Source organism: Vicugna pacos, chromosome 27 (assembly GCF_048564905.1).
Source record: "Vicugna pacos chromosome 27, VicPac4, whole genome shotgun sequence".
NCBI lineage: Eukaryota > Metazoa > Chordata > Mammalia > Artiodactyla > Camelidae > Vicugna > Vicugna pacos.
In genome coordinates, this window is record NC_133013.1 from 13920075 (window position 1) to 13940563 (window position 20489).

The following is a 20489-nucleotide window of genomic DNA, read 5'->3' on the forward strand; positions in this document are numbered from 1 at the left end:
GCCCGCCTCCCACCCTCTTGTGGACAGCGCTTCCGGAGGGAGTATAAGCAGAAACGGATGAGGTGTCCACCGTGCCCCCCGGGGCTGTGCCTGGCAGCTTGTCTTTGGAACAAAAGGCTTTCAGTGGCTGTTTGCAGTGAGGGATCCTTGGAGGCTGGGCTGGGAGTGAGAGAAGACACACTTGCTTTATCCTAGACTGAGTCCCCGGGTCAGGGTCCCCATGGACACCCGAGGGCAGTGACAAAGCTAAGTCCCTGCACTTAGGGCAATGGCTTCTAGAATGGTAGCCCCTGCCCACCCCGTGCTAACCCATCTCCCAGGAGGGGGAGTGAAGTTGTTAGGGTGGGGACAGCTGCAGAAACAATGGGTATCCCGAGCTTCTGGGACCCGGAAAGAATCAGAGGGGACCTGATGACCTGCAGGCTCCCCAGGAGTGCTGGAGCATCCTCCGTGGGGCGGAAGCAGCATCAGAGGCCATCCCCGAACGAGTCTGAATGACTCTGTGCCAGCCCTCTTGTTTGCAGAACACCGAGCTTCTGTGTGATATAGAAATGAGCATCTCATGAGGCATTTTTGTTTCTTTGAAAAGCAATATTGGCATTCTGGGGGCAGTTCTCAGCTAAGGTATCATGCACCTTACAACTATTTGAGTTTTATGTCTACGAGGAGGGAGCCTTTGCAAACAGGAATTTATGTGGCAGTGAAAATTCACTGGTAAGTGAATCTGACTTACTCAGTTCCCTGCCTACATGCACATGCAGTTCTTGTGCTGTGTAAGTATCAGGCAAAAAATAAAATTAAAAAAATGAGGGAAAGGAAAACAGCACAGATAATTCTAACTAGTGATGCTTTTGCAAAAGCTAGCCATGTTATTCAGTTTCTTCCTGTGTTCAGTGTCCTGGGGTGAAAGTTGCAGGATGGCTGAGGGCTCCCCTGGCATGTGGTGGGTGGTGTGGTCCTCATGCCTGTCTGTCTCGGGAACGCTCCCTCATGGGGCCCAGCCTCCTCCCTTGCCTTCTCCGTCCTTTATTCCCGGTGCTGCTGAACCGCCTTCTGAGGTGTCCTTGTCTGCTGCCCCGAGAGGTCAGCTGCCAGGATGCAGGACAGGTGCGGGACAGGTGCTCTCCTGTTGAGGGCTCTTCCTGCTGACGGACAAGCTTCTTACAGAACATGAGACAGGCACAGGGTGGGGCATGTCCCCCTTCTTCTCTGGGATGGCTGTAACCCAGCGTTGCTGTCCAGAGCAGTTGGAAATCTGAACGTAAACGTGCCTTCACTTCTCCTGGAGTTTCCAGGAAGGGTGGGGGCGGGGTCCGCCTTAACCCCCTTTCTGGTTTGTCTTAATGACGTTTGGCTGTTCTGGAGGAGGGAGAGGGCTCAGAGAGTCCTCTTGGAAATCTCTGTGTGGCACCTTCTACGTGTGCCCAGCCCAGGAGACCCTAAGTCTGTTCATTCTGGGTGCAGGACGGGTGAGCCTGGCCTTGCCCTCCAGGAGCTCGTGTGGAGCTGGGGAGACAGCCAGGAACACGGATTCTTACAAAATGACCTGGTAAACGCCACAGGGAGGAGAGAACAGGGTGCTGTGGGCGGCCAGGAGAGGCCCCTCTCCCAGGCTGGGCAGGCTTCCCAGAGGACACGAGGCTTTGGGTGGGTTTGGAAGAAGCAGAAAGTAAGCCCAGAGCGGATTAATGGGCAGGGTGACGTGAGGGAATTTGAGGAAGAAGTTAATTGCATGTTAGCAAATTGGAGCGAGCATAGGGCTAACCCAGCGAGATGCAGCTGTGCGTCCCTGTCCCCCAGGGCCCTCCACAGGGGAGAACCCCAAAGCTTCAGGGCCTCAGGGCATCAGCGGGATGAAATGAGATGAGCTGGGACTTTACAGCCAGCCTCCTCAGCCCAGTCCCCATGTTGGTTTTCCCCAGACCTTCCTGAATCAAGTCACACCAGAGAGTGTGCAGGGCAGCCAACCACGTCACTCAGACTTGAGATCCGGAGCTGGTGGCCTCCGTGGTGCTGGCCTGGGGGGTGCAAGGGGATCTGTTTCCTTTCTCCGGGAGCATTCCCTGAAGTTTACTCCCTCCAAGGAGGGAGCCTGAGGAATCCTAATGTGCTTGATGATTTGTGGTGGGCTCCCCTCCTGCTCCATTTCCGCCCGCCTGCTGTGTGTGTGCCTGTGAGCGTTCAGTCCTATAAGCACAGGGGATGTCAATGGCCGCACACGTGCACACGGGGATGGGGTGCAGGCAGGGAACCTGGCGGAGCACCCCGGGGCCGTGCCCTCGGGACACCTGGGAGACGCAGTTCCACAGAAGGGCCGCAGTGGGACGCCCGCAGACGTGACTTTTCAGCGCCCTGGTGGTACAGTTTACATCTCTGCTCCTGACGGTCTGCTCTTCCCAGGTTCAGTAGGCTCGGCTGTAGCCTGCTTCTGTTCATGTGTGTGCTGCCCTGGGGTCGCTCTTGGAAGTCGGGTCCCTTTACTCTGGTCTGATTCCTGGTTTTTTGGAAGCTTTGCTACTCCGCCCCTTGACCGTGCACTGGGATGCAGTGGAAGGCCCGGGGTGGGGTCAAGGCTACTCATGGGCATAACAGTTGAGGTCCTCAGGCTGCATCTGTAGAGTGGGGATGAGCGTCTGGGCTCAGTCAGTGGAGCTGAGCCCCCCACTCCCCAGCCCAGAGGAGGGGGCACGTGGGTGCTCTACAAGAGCCAGCTTTCACGGCGTGGCCACGGTCTTGGGGATTTATCTTTTCTTTCTCTAATCTGTTAAGTACGTGACCCTAGTGGTCAATACAAGGATCCCCATATCTATTAGTTTTTCTTTAAAAAAGTTTTTTTTTTAAGTTATTTTCACCTGTTTCTTTTAGCTTTTTTAAAAAAAATTTTATTTAATTTTTTTCTGTGGGAGAGGTAATTAGTTTTGTTTTTTTTTTAAGTGATGTGCTGGAGATTGAACTCAGGACCTCATGCATGTTAAGCACGCCCTCTACCACTGAGCCTTACCCTCCCGACACTTAGAAATGTTACCTGGAAATAATTTCAAAGTTGCAAAAACTACAATAGTATAGCACCCATATACCCTTACCCAGATTTTCCTGTTTTAATATTTTACCTCATTGCCTTATGGTAGCTCTGTGTGTGCACAGATTTTTTTTTTTTCTGAGCCATTTGAAGATAAGTTTTATTTGTCATGTCCCTTTCCTGCAAATATTTGGTTTATTTCCTAAAAATAGGACGTCCATATCTTTCAGTAAATGGTGACCTGATATTTATATTTGGGATCATGTAACATCATGGAAAGAAGGTTGTTATTTTGTAAATTCTATTAAGTCCCCACTGTTTTTCCAGATGTGATTCTACAATGTCCACGTTCAAACATTAAAAGGTGATGGTGAGCTCTCAGGTTTTCCCTCCTTTTCTAAGTCCCTTTGGATGATGCCTTGAATAGATTTAGTTTTTCAGCTTTCTTTCACTTTCAAGAATTGCACAAACACTTCTTGTACCCTCTACATTGTCCGACACCGCTCGGTGCTGAGGTTTTAAGGTGAGCAGGCTCAGACAAAGGTCTTGCCTGCAAGGAGCTCCCAGTTTGAGCAAGAGACAAAAGGAAATCAGATAATTACATAAATCAGGGGTCATAAACCATAAACCAGGGACCACCAAGAACAATTTTTATGTTTTTGACGGTTGAAAAAGAATCAAAAGAAGAATGACATTTCGTGACATGAAAAAATTAAATGCAGTTCAAACGTCAGTGTCCACAAACAAAATTTTATTGGAACACAGCCCTGCCAAGCATTTGTAGCAGCAGGGTTGAGCCATTGCCACAGAAACTTATAGGCCCTGAAAATCGAAAAATATTCAGTACCCTCTAGACTTCTGCAGGGAATGTTTGCTGAGCCCTGGTGTAAAAACACCAGTAGCGTCGCTAGGAAGGAAGGGTACAAGGAGAAAGAGGTTGTGTACTAGGGATGTGTGTGGGGTGCTAGGAAAGGATCCTGAGCTGGGAACTGGGAAAAGGGAAGGAGTTACCTGGAGGAGAGGGCATGCCTTCCAGACAGTATGTTCAAAGGTCCTGTGGTTGAGGAGGGTGGAATTTTCAAGGACTGAAAACAGCTTGTGGGGCAGGAATGGAGATGGGGGCGAGAGAGCGGGAGGTGCTGCTGGAGAGGCCGGGAGGGATGGCAGCTGCAGCGTTCCCACAGGAGAACGGACATGGTCGGGGAGGGGTCACAATGGGTGCGCGGCTCTGCCAGAGGCCACTGACTTGCTCTTTTCTTTTAGGTAAAACCTGTTCTCCAGTGTGTTGGCATCCTGTGGAAAGTTGGTCAGCTGAAGCCGGGGGCATAAAGGATCTGGAAGCTGTCCCGCCTGAGGCGTTGAAACCAAAACCAACGTTATTTATAAGACTCTGGCATAGTTGTGCGTGTGGATGTCAGCTCAGAATGCCACCGCCGGGGACGCCACTCTCCAGGCGCCCCTTTAAAATGTCACCCTTTCTCCCTCCCCGAGAGCGCTTTTGCCTTGCTAAGGGGCAAGGGGCTGAAACACTGCTGATTTAAAAAATAATGATTTTAAAGTCACTGTTGACAAAAGTAAAAGAGATCAGAAGTTATCAAGAACCTAAAAAAAAAAAAAAAGTCTTAAGAGCTTTTCAGCCATATCTTCGGGGTTTCTGACGCTCAGCTCTCCTGGGCCTATGACTTGTTAGATGTCGGGCTCCTCTGCAGTCTTTCTGGGCCTGGTGCAGGTGGTGGCTTACTTCAGAACTCAGGTGCCCCCGCTTGCCGGCTTCTGGAAGCAGGGCCTCTGCCGACTTCTCAGGACGATAGAGGCCTGCGCTGCCCGGCTCCCCAGGGGTTATTCGCTCCAGTCTCCTAGCAGTGCCTTTGGGGCCGGGGGACTCTGTTCTCTCTGGAAAGGGGTTTTGTCTTTTGTTATCTCCTCGTTTCTTGTCTGGCAGTCTGCAGGGTGTGCATATTTGTCTGTTTTTTGTCTGTTCCACCGCCTGGGGATGAAAACGCTGGCCTTTCCCCACTCTCCCCTATTTTCAGATTTTTCAGTTTCCTGAGAAGGGGCTGCCAGTGCTTTGGGGTCCCCGGTTCCCCGGGCCCACTGACCAGTTAGGCTGGTACGTCAGCCTTTAGCAGAGGAGGGGGATGCTTGGGGGCGGCCACCCTGAGCAGAGTGGTCTGCCGCCCCTCTGCTCCTGTGATTTCACTTTCTTTTGTTGACTTTTTCCGCCTTTTCTCCACCCTGTTTGCCGGGGGTGGGGTGTGGGTAGGGCTTGCTTTCCCTCTCCCCCCCACAGTGTCCTCATGGACCAGGGTGATGAGCAAACGGGACGGGCCACCGAGCAGCTGTGCGCCCTCTGAACCTTTGACTGGAACTGCGGCTCACGCTTGCCTTCCCGACCGCTGCGGCTGAACCATCTGCAGAAAGCTGGCTTCTTCTGCCTCCCGAGTAGACGCCGGCCTCCATCTGCCAGGTGCTTGCCACCGGGTCTGGCAGAGGCGGCCACTGAGAATGACCTTCCAGATGCCAGAGCTTGCGCACTATAGGCTCTAAAATAAAAGGCCTTTCTGGCGTGAACCGTGGATGCGTTGGCTTGGATGTTTTCTGAGATGGAGGCCAGCGAGGTGCCTTCTTATGATGACGGGTGTGGGCGCGAGGCTTGGAGGAGGACAGAGGTGGGACCCGGGGTGGGGAGGTACCTGGTCCCCTAGAAAAAAACTCAGGAATGAAGCGGTGCAGAGGGAGGGGGGCCATGCTGTTTCTCCAGCTACATTTGTTGGTGCATCTGATTATTTCCTGGGGGCTGCCTCTTCGTGGCAGCCCTCATTGTGTTTGGAGAGTCTGGGGGTGTCCCCCAGAAATAATCACCTGTGCCAGAAACCGCTGGCTGACTATTGCTCCCGCCCTGGCTTGGCTTAGGGGCCAAGGAGCAGGGGGAGAAGTCCAAGCTGGGATAACGAATGAGTGAGTAAATGTGGGAAAGGAAAGCCTGTTAGTTTCCATTCTAACGCGGTGTCCTCGGAAGTGATGGAGAAGCTGTAGGTGGTCTGCCCCTCTCTTCCCAGCGGGGCTGCTCCTGTTCTGGTCTTCTCTAAACCAGAGCAGCAGCTGGAGGTGCCCAGGGTGGCTCTTCCTCCCAGCAGGGCCATGGGACAGCGAGCCCCTGGGTGAAGGGGGGGCCTGTCAGGGAGGTGGGTTCCTTCACACCCCCCGGGAAGGGCTGGCTTGCTGGCTTGAGGAGGAGAGGAGGTGAGTTCTGGCCTCGGCAGGGCCCCAGTAGTTGGCTGATCTTGCACCTAGAAGCCCCCACCACACCCCCTTCTATGCACAGAAACCTGCCTTCCCCAGTGCGCCCTGTGGGACCGTCAGTACATCGGTAATTGAAGATAATCTGTAATATCAAAGCCCTTTCCTCTACAGCCCACATTTTCTATCACAAAAGTACTGATAATGTGGCGAATCTCACAGTGTGGGGGTCGGGGAGAGACTGGGGTGTCGCTGGGAAATGATGTTTTGTAAGAACTTTGGCACGTTATCCCCAAAAGGCCCCCCCCCCCCCCGGTGAACTCTTGTGTTTGCGTCCATGCCCAGCCCCCTTCAGTGGGGTTCCTTCCTACATTTGGGTACCATTTCAACGGAATCAGGGAGATGGCCCAGGGGAACAGCATCCGGGGGATGGGGTGTCCCAGTGCCCCACACTTGCCAGCGGGAGGCCAGCAGCCAGAGCCATTTCCAGAGACTGGGATGTTTGGGTTGTCATTTCCTGGAGAGAGAAGGGGAGGGGAGTAGAGGGAAAGGAAGAGGGGGGAGGGTAAGAGAAAGGAAAGGAAGAGAAAGCAGCACAAGGGAGGGAGGGAGGAAGAGAAGGGGAGGAGAGAGAACGGTAGGGGAAGAGAGGGGAAGGGAGGGGGAGGGAGGGGAGAGGGGGGGAAGGGAGGAGAGCCTTCCGCACCCACCCACCCTCCCTGCAACCCCCTTCCCAGGGCAGCATCATGAATTTGCAGGTCCCAATACTGCTGACATTTCTCACCACTGACAGCTTCCTGGGTCTTCTGAAGGTACTGGGGTTAGGTCTTGCCTGATCCAATCATATGGTTTCATCCTTTGGGGGTGAGGGGTGAGCGAGCTCTAGGGGGCCCGGGTGGTGTCTCCTCCAGCCCGCCAGCGCGGACGCAGGGCCTGCCCGCTGAGACCGGTGGGGGCAGTGCCTTCCTTGGGGAGATACTCTTGCGGGTGTTACCAGTCAGGGAATTCAAGAGCGCGCGCCGTGGACTCAGTGTGTATAGCACACAGCTTGGGAAAACAGGGTTTATTCTGCGTGACTGTTGAGAACCCAGCGGACGTGAACGTGCCAGATGGCTGTCCGCAGCGCACCTGCATTGCTGCCTGAACTCCCCGGGCCTTTGGTCCATGAGGCACCTGGTGTGGCCCTCGCCTGTAAAGGACCTTGGAATGGGCTGCGATTTCCGGCGTGGCCTCCACCGGGCTTAGCTGGCTGGTTTCTCCTGAGAGCTCCCTTTTCCTGGGGATGGGCTTTCGATGCGTCAGGGTGGCATGGGTGGGGAGCCTGGTGAGCTCCGTGCGTCTGTGGGCAAAGCAGGAGCAGCCTCTGGCTGAAACGTTTAAGTGTCCGAGCCGCGCGGGGTGCTGCGAGCAGGGGGAGTACTGCGGGTGAGTTATGGGCGGGGGCTGCGAGAAAACCCGCCGGGCAGTGGGACCAAGCGGGCGGCTGCAGACAGCCCCGCGTGCCCTTCCTGGCCTCGCTGCTCGTGAGCTGTGTGAGCTTGGCCTCACTTCCCTCATCTGTAATATGGGAGCGGACCAACTTCTTTGCTCGCTGTGAGCATTCACAGGCATCATTCAGCGGAGTGCACGCTGCATGCGCACAGGGTCACTAGGGAAGTTGCTGCCTCCACCGCTGGACACTGTCTGAGGCCCTCCTGGGTGCCAGGTGCTTTTGCCTCTGCTTTCTTAGTTGGGTCTTGGGAGAGTCCTTTAGGGTAGATGTCATTCCTGGAACTGACTGGGAATTTTCTGCCGTCATCTCCACGGCCCCGGGCTATTTCCACGGAGAACCCCATCCCCCTCCCTGGCTCCCTGTAAGAAAATAAATCTCACATTGGTCCAGCACTTCAGCGCCCTCTGAGTCCAGCCAGCAGCGTGATGGGGCTACTGACTGTCATCATTTTGTACTTGGTGGAACGGGGCCAGGAAGATCCAGTCCCTGTACAGGGTCACCTGGTTCCAAGGGACAGGTCATGGATGACGAATCTCCTCCCCTTTCCAGCACTTTCCTCTGAAGGGAGGAGGCACGGGGCTCCCCTTCTAAGACCATAGCAGCTCACTGATGGGACAGCTTAAGACGTCTGAGCTCTGGGTCATGGACATAATGTGTGAAGATCAGCTGGCACCCCCGCCTCCCCAGAGGGCTCTGCTCTAGCTGTGGCCTCCTAATGGGGAAAAGAACCTACTGGCTGAGGGGGATGTGCCCCCAGGGGTCCCTGCCCTTCCCTATCCAGATGTCCTAGAATTTTCTGCCCGAATGTGCTGGCTTCCAGGGTGTCCTGCCTATGGCCACTTGTGTGCCTACACCTCAGCTAAAGAGTGGCCAGATGTAACTGGGAGGGGTGTGTGTGTGCGGCCTGCAGTGTCTACCGGCATGTGGGAGGCCAGAAGGGGTGGCAAGAGAAGGGGGAACGGGCCGTGGGCCAGGGCCTCCACGAAAGTCCTGACCCAGGCCCACAAACATCGGGAGTGGGTCGGCTCAGCTGGAACTGACTCTGGCGTGCACTGGGGAAGACGCTGCATATGGGCTCAATTTTCGTCCTGACGTCATCAGCATCCTTGCACAACAGTAGAACCGGGGGCGGAGGGATGCGCAGACACACACCACCAAGCACCCGCTCCTGGTGTCTGCGAGGTTAGGACGGACTGTTTGCCAAACTGGGGTCTGGTTCCCGGGGAGATTTTCCCATGTTTTCTTTTCTTGTCAAAGAGATAGTAGGGACGTGCCCTGAGATCGCCACTGCTCCGAGCGCGCACTGGTTGACTTTGTAATGATTCTGTCTCTCACGCTGTTAAGGTTTTGAGACCACGATTGGGTCCACTGGGCTTGACCTCAGCTCCATTCTTCTGTGCTCTGGCCCCCCTTCCCAGCTCCCACAAGGTTTGGCGGGCTTCAGCGTGCTTTCCCCTCCCGCCTTTTCTTGGAATCGCTGTCCCTGGAAAATAATTACTGGCAATGTCCTGGAATGGAAAGTGAAGAACAACAGAGTGGTAGGAGCACCGCATAAAGTAACACGTGAAATGGAATCATCTGCTCTTCATTGGCCAGCCTCCCCCGGGGGCCCGCGCACTGCCTGGAGCATCAGTCCCTCTTTGTCCGCCGCTCCCTCCTCCCTGGCGGAGAGGCGGAGAGGTGAGGCAGGCTGGCCTGGAGACGCCTGGAAGGGCCACCTACTGGCTGAGTCCCTTTGGCCGAGACACGGAGACTCACAGCTGCCCACATGGTGGGCTGTGTGCACGTGGTAATGATGGATAAACGGCATGTCACCATATGGTACATTCACCGGGGTTCTAGGGAGCCTCCAGGCACGATATGGGGCCCCTTGGGTTACAGAGGTAGTGACTGGTGCCGGGGAGGCTGGGATCCTGGGCAGAGGGGAGAGGGGAGAAGGGAGGATGGAGTGGGGAGAGGAGGCTGCAGGGGGCCTTAGTTTACCTAGACAATCAAGCTCCTTCTCTGAGAAGACAAGATCCTCTTCTTGGAAGCAGAGTGAGTTCGGCCTCGGGGAAGCAGAGCTGGGCTGGAAGGAGTGTCGGATCTGGGCAGGGCGTCTTCTCCTCTGATGCCTCCCTCTTTCTGTTCTCATCATGGGCACTTCACAGGGGCCAGCTTTGGGGCAAAACAGGCCCACTGTCCAGAGGGATCCCACACCCCCAGCATCACTGCATTCTTCCCTGAGCAGAAGGTTAGATTGTTTCTTAGCTTCTTTGACAAGCCTTTGGGGACTTGTCAGATCACGTGTCCAAGAGCCCCCATGGTCCTCACAGGCAGAGAGGGTTCAGGAGCGCTGGGACCCCTGAGCCCTGTCCCTGAAGCGGCTGTCACGTGAGGTTTGGCTTCAGTTTTTTTGTTCTCAGATGTCTATCCAGTTGTCCCAGCACCACTGACTTGGGAGGCTGCCTCTGTCAGACACTAAGTTCTCTGATCTCAGAGTTTTATGTTGAAAGCTTTTGCATCTCTTCTCTGTGGTGTTAAATGTTAATGCTCCTCCCCGGGCCTGGGCCCTGAGCCCTGGAAAGATCCAATCCAAAGTTGGACCCCTGAAGGCTGGGTGCTGCCGAGTAGAGGGACATCAGAATTTGGAAAGGTGGGCGTGTTCCAGCTGCAGGGGCACTTGGGGGTCATGGAGTCCAGCATCTTCATTCTACACTTGAGGAAGCTTGGACTCCTGCAGTTTGTAGGAACTCCAATTGTTTCCTCCCCGGAGGCTAAGTTCCGTCTGAGCCTGAGAGTCTGTACCCAGAGCTTTAAGCAAGACCCAGCTGGAGGCGGCTGCCTTCCGCTCCCTCCAGCGCTTCCCTCTACACCTGTGCCCCACTCGGCGGGCAGGTGAGGCTGAGGGGCGTGTTGGGGGCACCCCTCACCCACGTCCAAACTGGAGAGGGTGTGCCAACTGCGCATGAGGCGGAGAGTGGATTTGGATCCATCTATAAAAAAATCTCCCAGATTCACAACATGGTGCCACTGAGGGAGACTGCCGTAAGGTGCTTCCCCAAAGCGGTAAGCTCTGGGAATCCAAAACCCTTGAATGTCACCAAGAGGGGTGGGGAACAAGGACTGTGGAGAGTGGTAAGCCAGACATGTCGGCCGTGGCTGCTGGAAGCCCCAGCAGAGCACGCCCAGCTGGGGGCAGGAGGCGGTGCAAGGGTCCGGTGGGAGGCGGCGGTGGCCGGCCCGGCAAGCCCCAAGATGAGGTCCGCTGAGACCAAGGCCACACATCCCAGGAGCCTAGAAGCATTCAGCAAGCCTGTGTTCTGAGACTCTGCATTTCCAACAAACTCCCAGGAGAGCCCACACCTTGAAGAACAAGAGTCCGAGGCTGTTTTTTTTTTCCCCCTACATCCTGCCTTCTGAATTCTAGCCATGGAGGTTTAGGCCACAGGCCTGTGATGGCCCTGGACTTGCCCCCTCTTTTGTGACGGCCCTCAGTGACCATGACGCCTCCTGGATGCTGGAGGCCAGAAGGCCAGAATGAGGCTCTCACTCGTGCCCTGGAGGAGAGCAGGGACTTGGCAGGGTGACGATGTCCTCCCCGTGCCCAGGAGAACGACCCTGCTTGGAGGAGCAGGGTTTCCAGGAAGGGGGTGAGTACCAGGAAGATGGTCGTGATGTCTGAGAAAGGACCGACTAGCCCAAGAGGAGGGGTGGTTATCAACTCACATGAATACTCACATAGTGAGCAGAAAAACTTCAAAAAGTACTACAGAGTTTCCTTTTCTCCTCAGCAACCTACAGGTAAAAAAAATTCCAATTCAGGAAGAGAGGGTCCAGCCTTTGAGGAAACCAGACCCCCCCTGCAGGGACCAGCTGGTACTGCAGGTAGGATTGTGGAAGAGAAACTCTTGGCGGTGGCATCCATCCCAGCTGAGTCCCAGTGCCCTCCAAGTGTGACAGGGGCAGGTCCCAGGCAAAACAAGCCACGGGTGGGATCACCAGTAATTGGTGTGGCATGGACAAGCCAGAGCTTGGGGCGAGGGTGGTGGGGAGAGTTAAATTAAAGAAAACGCTGCGAGATTCTAGGATTCCTGTTGCGAGAGTTTGGTTTTGGGCAAGGGAAAGATGGGATATGGGATAATTTTAGGGTTTTAGGCCAACTTTAATCACTGTCCATCCAGGGGAATGATGACCATAGAGAGGATGAATACAGCAAAGTGTTTGGAAACTAGCCAAACAGGGAGGCAAATTGTCTGAAGAAATAGGCACAGAGAAGAGAAGGTACTTCAGAACCTTCAGTGACAACATCTAAAATGTGACAAGCTCAAACTTTGCAAGTAGAGAGGATCATGAACCAAGTATAAGAGGCTGGGAAACACATGGGTGGGGTACTTTAAATGCCTCGGAGAATTTCAGACGTTTGCCCATGGGGTGTACGTGGGGGTCTAAAATGGTGTAAGAAAAAACAAAAAGGAACAAAGTAGAAGACATGGGTCGACGGCTGGCTGTGTAGATTCTAAGTTGCGTCAGAAGGGAGGACAGCAGGGTGGTGGCCCCCCACCTGACTCCCCAGAGAAGCTGGCAAGGAGGGCCCGAGGCAGGTGAGAGCTACCTGGTTCAGCCTCCCTGTGAGTGGGGCGTGAATGGTGCCGAGTAGACATTTTTGGGGGTGGTGTGTGTCTCCATCCAATGAGACATAGCTACCTCTCTCAGCGAAGGGCAAGATGGTGCACGGCCTCTGTGCACTTGAGAAGACAGAGGAGTGGGACAGCATGTTCACACACAAGAAAAGCAGTGCGAGGGTCTAGAACGTTTCCCACCTGTCTCCCCACCAATGAGCTCCTCTGGTGCATTTCCCAGCAGGCGTGCCCCCAGCCACACCTGCCTCTCTCCGGGGTCCTCTGGGCTTCCCCACCTTCCTCCTGGGCACTGACACCATCCGAGTGATCTTTGACTCGATGCCTGTCTTCCCCTGCCTCCCCAGCCATCTGCTCACCGGTCCTGGTCACCTCTCAAGACATTGTAAGTTTCCGTCCTTCCTCCCCACCCACAGCCCCTGATCCTGTCCTGTTCCTCCTGTCAGAATCCTGAAGTCCTGCAAAGCTTCCTAACTGGTCTCCCTCAGCCCCTGGGCACTCCTTGCTCTGCCAGCCTTCAGGGGGTGGGTGGGGGTTGTCTCAAACACAGTGTGACCCGGATGATCCTTTGGTCATAAGCCTTCAGTGCCTCCCCATTGCCAACAGATTAAAAGTCCAAACTCTTTAACTTAGCTTAGGAGACTCTTGGCAGCCTGCTCCCGGCTCCTCCCGCCTCCTCACCCTCCAGTTGCCTACACAGTCCTCTTGTTTGTGTCCAGCCAGTCTCCTCAATTGCTCCTGGACATGCCACAGGCCCTCCCTCTCTCCTCCGGATCCAGTTCAAGCTCCACTTTTACATGGTGTGGTCGCCCCACCAGGGCCGTGGCGATATTTATTCTCCGAGGTTGAGATTCAAGAGCAAGGGTGCTCAGAGGTGGTCTCTCTTTGCCTGCTTTCTTTGAAGGCCTGAGGGCTCATGACCACAGGGTCACCTTGGCCTCTTGGTTTCTGCCTTCTGTATATCTGCTCTCTGTGTTTACTGGGTCACTCTGGGTGTAAGATGCCATCAAAATTCAATCACATAAAATACTCGGGGGCAGTGTTTCGACTTTCTGGAGGAAGTGGGGATGTCTGGGGAGAGCTAATCATGTGTACAGCAGACACATGTGCACACACTTTCACAAGGGGGTCCTGCTCCTAAGCGTTCTTTCTGCCTCCTTCCCTTGGCCCCAGGTCAGCGTCCAGCCTCATACTCTCTTTGCCCGCCGTCTCTTGCCTCTACGTACTTCTCCCATCCCTCCCTGCCAACCAGGATAAAAAAAAAAATCCCCAACCCCCCTGCCTGTTGCTTGCGGATGGTTCACTCTCTTCTCCCAGCCTCGGAATGGTCCACCTCAGGCTCTCGGGACCTATCTCCTGCTGTGAGCACTGATCACACTCTCCCGCCCTGCCCTGCCCCAAGCAAATAGCAACTCTTTATCTCAGAAGGTGCCGGTTATTCAACCCCCCCCAGGTACTTGTTTATGTAACTTCAAGGTCATCAGAGCACTCACTCACCGGTCCGGCCTTCCCCAGGATGCTCCAGCTTCTAGGCAGGCAAGGACTGTTAATTCTTCTTGTGCTAAGTGTGGGGTTTGCTCTTGGGCGGAGGGGCAGTGATAACTTTTGATAGTGACAATGATGGTAGTATGAAGACTTGCCGGTAAGGGATGACCAGAGTGTTTTTAGGGTGAAAAATAGAGTCGATGAGCACTTCACTATCAAAGTACTCTAAGAGCACCCGATGATCCAGGCACCTGGAAAGTCTTGTACAAAAGGGGGAGACAAAAGAAGAGGAAAATGAAGCGAGCTATGGGGGAGGGCTTCCCAGTATTCGTAAAGGAAGGGAGAGTCCCTCGTGGCGGCAAAGGTGGGGGTGAAGCCCCACAGCTGGCTGTCCCGAGTCTCCGGGCTTCGTAGGAAATGCTGCAATTTCATTCATTCACTCAGCCGTGCCCTACTCTGTGCCAGACACTGTTCTAGGAACTGGGAACACCCTAGTGGACCAAACAGACTTAAGTTTGAGCTTCCTTGGAATTTATACGAAGCAACAGACAGACGTCAAGCAAATAAAAAATCCCGCCATCCTGCTGAGAGTTCTAAGGGATGACAGAGCACAGGCGGGGGTCAGCCCTGAATTGAACTGGAAGGGACAAAGGGACAAGAGGAGACCTGGGCTGAATGAGGGAGGACCAGGAGTGTGGCTCAGGAGAATGCCCATGAAGTGAGAGGTGACCTGAGATCATCATAGGGGCTACTTTCCTAGCAAAGTGCCTGAAGCTGATGTCCCAGCGTCAGATACCCTGTCTGGGGCAGGGCTCCTCGAATCCTAAGAAAGCCTCATGGCCCCTTGCAAAGAAAAATGTGGGAGGAGAGGGTGATGGGTTTTGATGGTTCTAATCTGGATTTTTAAGTTTCACTTAGCAAGAAGAGGCCTCCAGCAATAATACAGTTGATTTTTGCAGAGAAGCTACATCTGGGTCCAGGTTCATCCCAGAAAAGGGCACAGTGAAGGCTTGCTGCAGCGTGGGGCGGGGTCAGGTGTGGGTCTGCACCGCGGCTCAGACATTTCAGGATCCTTGCGAGGTGACTCCCATGAGTCTTTTTGGGAAGGGGGAGCTGCCAGGAGTTCCTGGCGAAGAAGGACTTACAGGAATGACTTTTTTCTTTGTAGGAATAGTTTGAGGTCTAGGGTGGTGTTATCTTCTTCCAGAGATGGCTTTCCCTCTGCTTCTGACACATGCCTGCAGGCAGTACCGGACGGGGACCGCATAATCCAAGTTCACAGCTGGAGGTCCCCTGAATCAACCTCATGACATGGGACTGAGATGTAGGTCCAGGGAGGGCTGGCTCAGTTCTGGGTCACCTTTACTCCCAGGCCGTAGCCCTCCAGGGTCAGCGTAAATGAGGTAGGGAAGAGCTCGCTAGGGTCCCCAACTTTGATGGGTACTGGATGGTGACTTTTGTCTACAAGCCCATTGGATGCACAGCTGAGTTTCTAAGCAGATTTATCTGGGTCTCAAGGCAAAAGCAGCTTTGAGAGCTGGGTTTACTGTTCTGGATTCTTCATGACTCTGCCCAGTAATTCCCCATTATCTTGTTATCTCTTTGATGCTATTAAGAAGATTGTTCATTTTTATAATATTCTACCTTTTTTTTTTTAACTGTCTTCAGAGGATAGTTTCAATGGCCCAGTGGGCTGTTTCCAGCAGCGGATGTCTTGGTTAATTCCCTTGATAGCTTCTTGCCATGGGGCTTCTTAGGTTCAGAGATGCCCACCCTGGGAAAACAGAGCTGGAGGTGGGGAAGGGGTGGGGGAGGCAGGCTGGGCCTTGGGGCGGTGCACCTGGGCCTTTGGGGAAAGGAAGAACTCAGAGGGCCAGTCTCAAGTCAGAAACCCGCCCGCCTTCCCAGGGGAACGTCCAGAACTGGCATCTTCATTCACTGGCTGTTGGGTTCACACTTGTCTCAGGGGCTCGGGAACAGGAAGAGCCGAGAAGGAGACAAGAGAAGTCAGGAGCACTGGAGGGGCCTGCAGACCTCAGAGGGTCGGAGAGGAGGGATCAAATTGCCTGAAGAGATAAGGAGCCCACATATTCCTAGGGGACCCCCACCTAAGCGTTTAAGTGGGGTATTCCGTTTTTCTATTTCTGAACTTAGGCGATGTTATAAAAAGAGAGGCCCGAGTGGAAATCATTATTTTTTCTTATTTTTGAGGGAGGTAGTTAATTACATTTATTTATTTTATTGGAGGGACTGGGGGTCGAACCCAGGACCTTGGGCATGCTGAACAGAGCTACCCTCCCCTTCAAGTGGAAATCAAATTGCATTTCCACTTTTTCAAATTCAGTCCAATTATTTCCCATATTTCTCTATATAATGTATTTTATTTATCTATTTATCTATCTATATACCTATTTATTTAGTTATCTATCTCTTGGTGTTGCTGTGGCCAGCTGTGGCCTGCTTCTGCTGTGTTTCATGGGCACCTGTGCCCACGACCTTATTTGGAACAGGATACACTGTATTTGGTCTCTCTTGTTACCCGTATCTCTTAAGGAGGAAGAGTGAGGCAATGAGGATGCTGAGTCCAGAGTATCTGGAGGACGGCTGGGCGCCCAGGGGGCGGGAGGCGAGCGCGGGGAGACCCGCGGGGACAAAAGCCAAGTACAGGAATTTTTTCTGTTTTGAGTCAAATGCTGCACACTCTGCAACGTAAGTCAGCCCCACCAACCCTTACACTTCCTGCAAATTTGCCGAGCCCGCTGCAGGCTCGGTTTGGTTGAAGCTGAGGTTCCTGCCATCCCTTAGCCCTGCAGCGTTGCTGAGGGCGTGGATGGCTTTCCCGACGAATGTACTGTCCAGTTTATCTGATGATCCTCCTGTCCTGGGGACCTTTACTTGGCTTTCACGTTTTCGCCGTTACAACTACACTTTGAAAAACATCCTTTTATGAGCATTTTATGATTGCCTTCTCTTGTTATTTCTAAGGAAAGTTTCCTGAAAGTAGGATCTCAGGGCAAAAGGTTTTGGTGTATAAATCCATTGCTTTTGTTTCTCCACCGAGTTTCTACCAGCTGACACTCCAAGAAGCTGCAGATGGTAGCGTGGTTCTCAGGCCCCTGCTCCTGCTAATGTGCCTTGTCCAGATTCTATACTTCCTAACCCTGTGGGCAACTCCAGGTGTGTCCTGGAGACAGCCCAGGAGAGGAGAGGAGTCAGGATTGGTGGAGGGGCCTGTAGACCTCAGAGGATCAGAGAGGAGGGTGCAGGGACCAGGGAGGTATGCCTGCCGCCCATGCCGATGCTCCCTGGGACAGTCTTTCTCTCTTTTTTTCTTAATGATTACCTTGGCCTTTGAGTTTATCATTTTTGGGTACAAAGGAAAACCAGGCTTCTGAGCTTGCAAAGCCAGGGTGGAGGCCTTTCTGGTAACTACCTATGGCAGCTCGGCTGGCATGGACCCTCCCCTTAACTTCATAATCACACAGGTCTCCATCCATCTATCCATTCATTCATTCATTCATTTCACAAATATTTACTGAGCACCTACTATATGTCAAGCCCTATTTTGAGCAATGGGGACACACCAGCTTACAAAACAGACCTCAAAAAACCCTGCCTGTCTAGATGTCACATCCTCAGAAATGTTTTCCTGGTGGAGGATGTGTTGGGGATCTTTTCATCTCTTCAGCCCTGGGACCAGGATTTCCCTTGCCGTGTGCCACAGAATCCCTCTCTCTCCGCAGGATTACTTGTTCCTGAACTAGGATGGTTCCCCTCAAGACTTGTATTTGCTGGCAGCTCAGGGTTCATGGAGTTTCTTTAGCTTCTATCACTGGCCTCGGGGAGCTGAGCAGGCCTCCTGTCAAGTTTACACCTGCAGGGTGCGGCAAACTGCAGGGAAACTAGAGCTCCTCGCTGGCACCAGCCGGCTTGCTTGGGGGCGGGACGGGGGAGGTAGGAATTCGGGGCTGGAGGCTGGCCAGATGGAGGCGGCCTACTGCCGGGGGCGGGGGCCCGGATGTCAGCTCTGAGAACTACAGCAGAAGTTCCTTCGGCTGGACGTGGGGACCTGCGGTAGTGCCGTCGCTGGGGTTTAGAAGTCTGTCCTCAGAATCCATGGCGATTGAGAAAAGACTTAATCCAGTTGTACTGTCTTCTGGATATGTTCGTGTACATTCTCGTTCTGTTACGTGGATTAAGAAATGGGGTGTACAACGTATTTGTGTGATTGTGGTTTAGCACTTCTCAAAATCTGTTAAGTGACTGAGCTCCGCCAAGACGTGCCTGTCACCAGCAGGGCTGCCGTGGGGGACGGCGGAGGGGGCCCGCCCTCCTGCCCGTCCTGGGAGGGGGCCGCCACGTCCTCTGCAGCCCGAGGGACCCACGATCACCACTGCTCCAGGCCTCGGGTCAACAGAAGGCCAAAGCACCCCTGTGTGTCTCCTGCCGCTTTCAGGAAGGGGCTGCTCACTGTGCCCCCACCTCAGACTTCTGCTTGCGTGAGCAAATGTGAAACACAGCCCCTTCACCCTTTCTGCCGGACAAGCCAGTCCCACCAGACATTTCTCAGTCTCTTCTAGGTTCTGTGCAGACGTGGCTCGCTGAGCCATAGACAGTCCTTACAAACGTCACCAGTGGCCTCCCCCTCCTCCCGCCCCATTACTCCTCTTCCTCTCCCAGGCCTGTCCTGTGAGGAGGGGAAGTTCTCCTCTGTCAGTCTAAGCTTTGACTTTCAAACCCCCAGTGGCACTCAGTGAGGGGAAGGGCTGTCCATTCGCTGAGCCACCCCTTCCCTCAGGAGGTAACGGAGGTGATGATGAGAACTGTAGGGGGTGGGGAAGGGGAAGACAGCCAGGATGCTCACACGAGAATGTCTTTCCCAGGATGCAATACACCTGTGCCTAGTCACCTGCTAAGTCTGGCCGGGAGCCTGTTGCCAGGCAGTCTCTCTGAATTGACAAGGAGACACAGCTCTGCAGAGGGCTGGGCTGGGGCTCCATCCCCACCCCCTCAGGAGTAAGGAGGAGCCTCAGGTCTGGTGACCCTCCTGTGTCCCAGAGTTAGGGGCAGATAAGTAAGGTGAAGGTGGTTTCGTGTCTGCCTTGAGGCAAGATGTCCTCTTCTAGACAAGGGGGCAGTTGGTGTGTTGTCACCATTGATGAATAAAGCAATTGGGGAGGCTTCCCCTCTCCCTGCCCCAGGTGTGGGCATATTATGGGATATTTTAATGGGGCCTGGGGAGAGGATGTCTAGCAGGTTTCCGTGGTGTACAACGTGCCGAGACACGCTTCATGTGTGTTTTAAACTGTGAGCCCCAGAAGCCTCCAAGATGTGCCTGTCACCAGCAGGGCTGCCGTGGGGGATGGCAGAGGGGGCCCGCCCTCCTGCCCGTCCTGGGAGGGGGCCACCATGTCCTCTGCAGCCCGAGGGACATCTCAGCAGGGACATCTCAGCGGCTGACCGAGGGAAAGCATCTGTCTCCAGCCCCGGGGACCCCCTTGCACTCCCACTGGTCACGAACGGGGCTCGGGCGACCACATCTTCATCTTAAGACACACTCTTTCTCCTCCAAAAGAGAATTCTAAGGGTGGAGGGAAAGCACCATTCCTCCTTCCAGAACTTCTTGGTTTTTCTCTTTTATGCTCCACGTTGGCACCTCATCAGTCCTCTCCGGGGGCCAGAGAAGGAGCTTGGCAGGCAGGAATGGGTTGGGTTGCTGTATTTGATTGCTTTTTTCTGAGCTTGATAAAGGGTATCATGGTTTCTAGGTCACTTTGCAATAGAGGAGAACAAATCTGACTCCTTGTTAGATATGTTCCTTTTGGCTTTGATCGCCATCTCTGCACTCACGTAAAGATAACAAGTTGCGGAATAGAGAACATTTGTTGGAGGTTTTGCAGAAGCACCGTGACCTGGCCCACGTGGACAGCTACAGGAACAAAGAATTCCTACTCCAAGAAGTTTGCGACAACCAACCACACCCCCTCCTCTCTCTCTTTTTTTTTTTTTGTATAAAAGGAGCCTGTATTCTGTCTGGAGGAGGATGGTTCTCCAAGACATTAGTCTGCCGTCCTCTCGGTCTGCCAGCTTTCTGAATAAAGTCGCTATTCCTTGCCCCAACACCTCGTCTCCCGACTTATCAGCCTGTTGTGCAGCGAGCAGAACAAGTTTGGACTCGGTAACAACTTGAAACATACATAAGGCTCTCTGGTAACCACAATGTCAAGACCAGCGTGAGGCTGGGCGGTGTGGACACCTGCTCTGATCCCTGCACCTCCCTCCCCAACCCCCAAGCTCTGCCGACTCCTGTTAAAGGCTTCAGTCAGAATCAAACAAGATGTGCCCCGAGCCGGGAAGCAGCTAGGTCAGGCGGGAAGCAAAGGGCGGAGTCCTAGGATAAACTCTTGATAATTATCTATCATATGGCAGCCGCACTGGGGCAGGGGCTGGCTGCCGCCTCCGTTCTGTGTCCAGTTCCCTTTCCAGGAGCTGGTCTCCCTGACTCTCAGGTGCTGTTCACGAAACTGGAAAACAATCCTCAGTGTTTCCAAATCTGCCTTCAAATTCAAATGGAGATACAGCAAGCCAAGGCTGACTCCTCCAAAATGTGTCAGAGAATGTTTATGAATGTGTA

General features: G+C 53.8%; 1 protein-coding gene and 1 long non-coding RNA gene across 2 annotated transcripts in view; one reads left to right on the forward strand and one right to left on the reverse strand.

Moving 5' to 3' along the window:
• FAM174B (family with sequence similarity 174 member B) overlaps nt 1-5595 on the forward strand; it is a 30947-nt gene extending 25352 nt beyond the window's left edge. The window contains exon 3 of the mRNA XM_072950724.1: nt 4283-5595. Within this exon, the coding sequence (XP_072806825.1) occupies nt 4283-4286 (4 nt within the window). The 3' untranslated portion in view covers nt 4287-5595. The remainder of the gene's footprint in view (nt 1-4282) is intronic.
• Nucleotides 5596-7307: 1712 nt separating this feature from the next.
• On the reverse strand, nt 7308-10963 carry LOC140689831 (uncharacterized). The gene is made up of 2 exons (XR_012064968.1): nt 9735-10963; nt 7308-9259 (listed from the first exon to the last, which is right to left on the reverse strand). It is a non-coding gene; the product is annotated as an uncharacterized lncRNA (long non-coding RNA).
• Nucleotides 10964-20489: the final 9526 nt, after the last annotated feature.